Source organism: Emiliania huxleyi, assembly GCF_000372725.1.
Source record: "Emiliania huxleyi CCMP1516 chromosome Unknown EMIHUscaffold_1228, whole genome shotgun sequence".
Lineage (NCBI taxonomy): Eukaryota > Haptophyta > Isochrysidales > Noelaerhabdaceae > Emiliania > Emiliania huxleyi.
Window position 1 is genome coordinate 1 of NW_005201362.1, and position 1,110 is coordinate 1,110.

General features: G+C 68.7%; 1 protein-coding gene across 1 annotated transcript; it reads right to left on the reverse strand.

The window, feature by feature from the left end:
* Window positions 1-28: 28 nt before the first annotated feature.
* On the reverse strand, window positions 29-889 carry EMIHUDRAFT_252007 (hypothetical protein; the record flags this gene model as incomplete). Its single annotated transcript, XM_005790087.1, has 2 exons — window positions 29-704; window positions 791-889. Coding segments are annotated over 2 exons (775 nt in total), but the record flags the coding sequence as incomplete, so codon positions are not given.
* Between the last annotated feature and the right edge of the window lie 221 nt (window positions 890-1,110).

Genomic DNA, 1,110 nt, shown 5'->3' on the forward strand with positions numbered 1-1,110 from the left:
CGTAGGGTCTCGGCCTGCGAGGTGCGACCGGATGCGAGCAGCTCGCTCGCCTCCGCCTCGGCAGCCTCACTCGCCTGCGAGATGCGTCGCTCCGCCTCGAGCCGCGCCGTCTCCATCGCCTTCTCGACTGAGAGCCGGTCGGCTCGGGCCGGCTTGGCTTGCGGCTTGGCCGGCGGCGGTACGGCGGCAGGTAGCTTGGCAGGTGGCGGCGTGGCCACCTTTTCGACGCGGCTGGGCGTCGTGTCGGTCTCGAGGCCCAGCACCCCATTCAGGCTCGAGCGCCAGTGGTCCGCATCGCCTGTCGTCGTGGCGGTCAGCTTTACGAGCACCTTGTTGCCCGCCTGAGAGAGCCGCACAGTGAGGCCCGACTGCTCGACTGCGGTGCCGTCAGCCAGCAATGTCTGTCCCTTGGGCTTGGAGCGCGCCTCGTCCTCAAAGTAGAGCAGAGTGGGTGCAAACCCATGCATGGGCTTGCCGGCGTACAGCACGCAGTAGCGATTGTACTCGCGGGATGCCAGGACACCGGTTCCCGCCTTCTTGAGCCAGCCCGTGACAACCTCTTCGCCGGCCGGAGGCTGATCCTTGACGTCGCCGGCGCCCTGCAGCGCCTGCATGCGCGCTTTGACGTTGGCCTTTGGTGCGTTCTCGACCACCATCGCTGGAGCTCCAGCACTTGTTGAGCACTTGACTTCGCGGTCGCCGCCCTTGCGCCAAGCCGCCCTCCGCAAGGCCACCCGGGGACCAGAAAAACGGTCGCGGTACAATTGTATGTGAGTGGAGTGCTCTCTACTGCCGCGGCGCCCCTGTCGGTTCGGAGGCGCCCGGCGGCCGCGCGCTTGGTGCCGACGTCGACCGGCTGCTCTCGCGGCGCCGAGGCGTGCCTGTACATGTCTGCGGCCGCGGGCGTGCGGGCGGGCTCGCCGGGCTGGGCGAAGCTCCGAGCGGGTCTTCGAGCTCGCCGCCCGCGAGGAGCCAGCATGGCTCGTCGCTCGACGGGAGCCTGCCCAGCATGCTCTGGGCCTTCTGTACAGCCTCGCCAAGCTGTCTGGGAAGGCCTACAGAGCCAGGGCGGGCTGCCTCGGGCGCGATGGCGCGCTGAATAGTTCCATG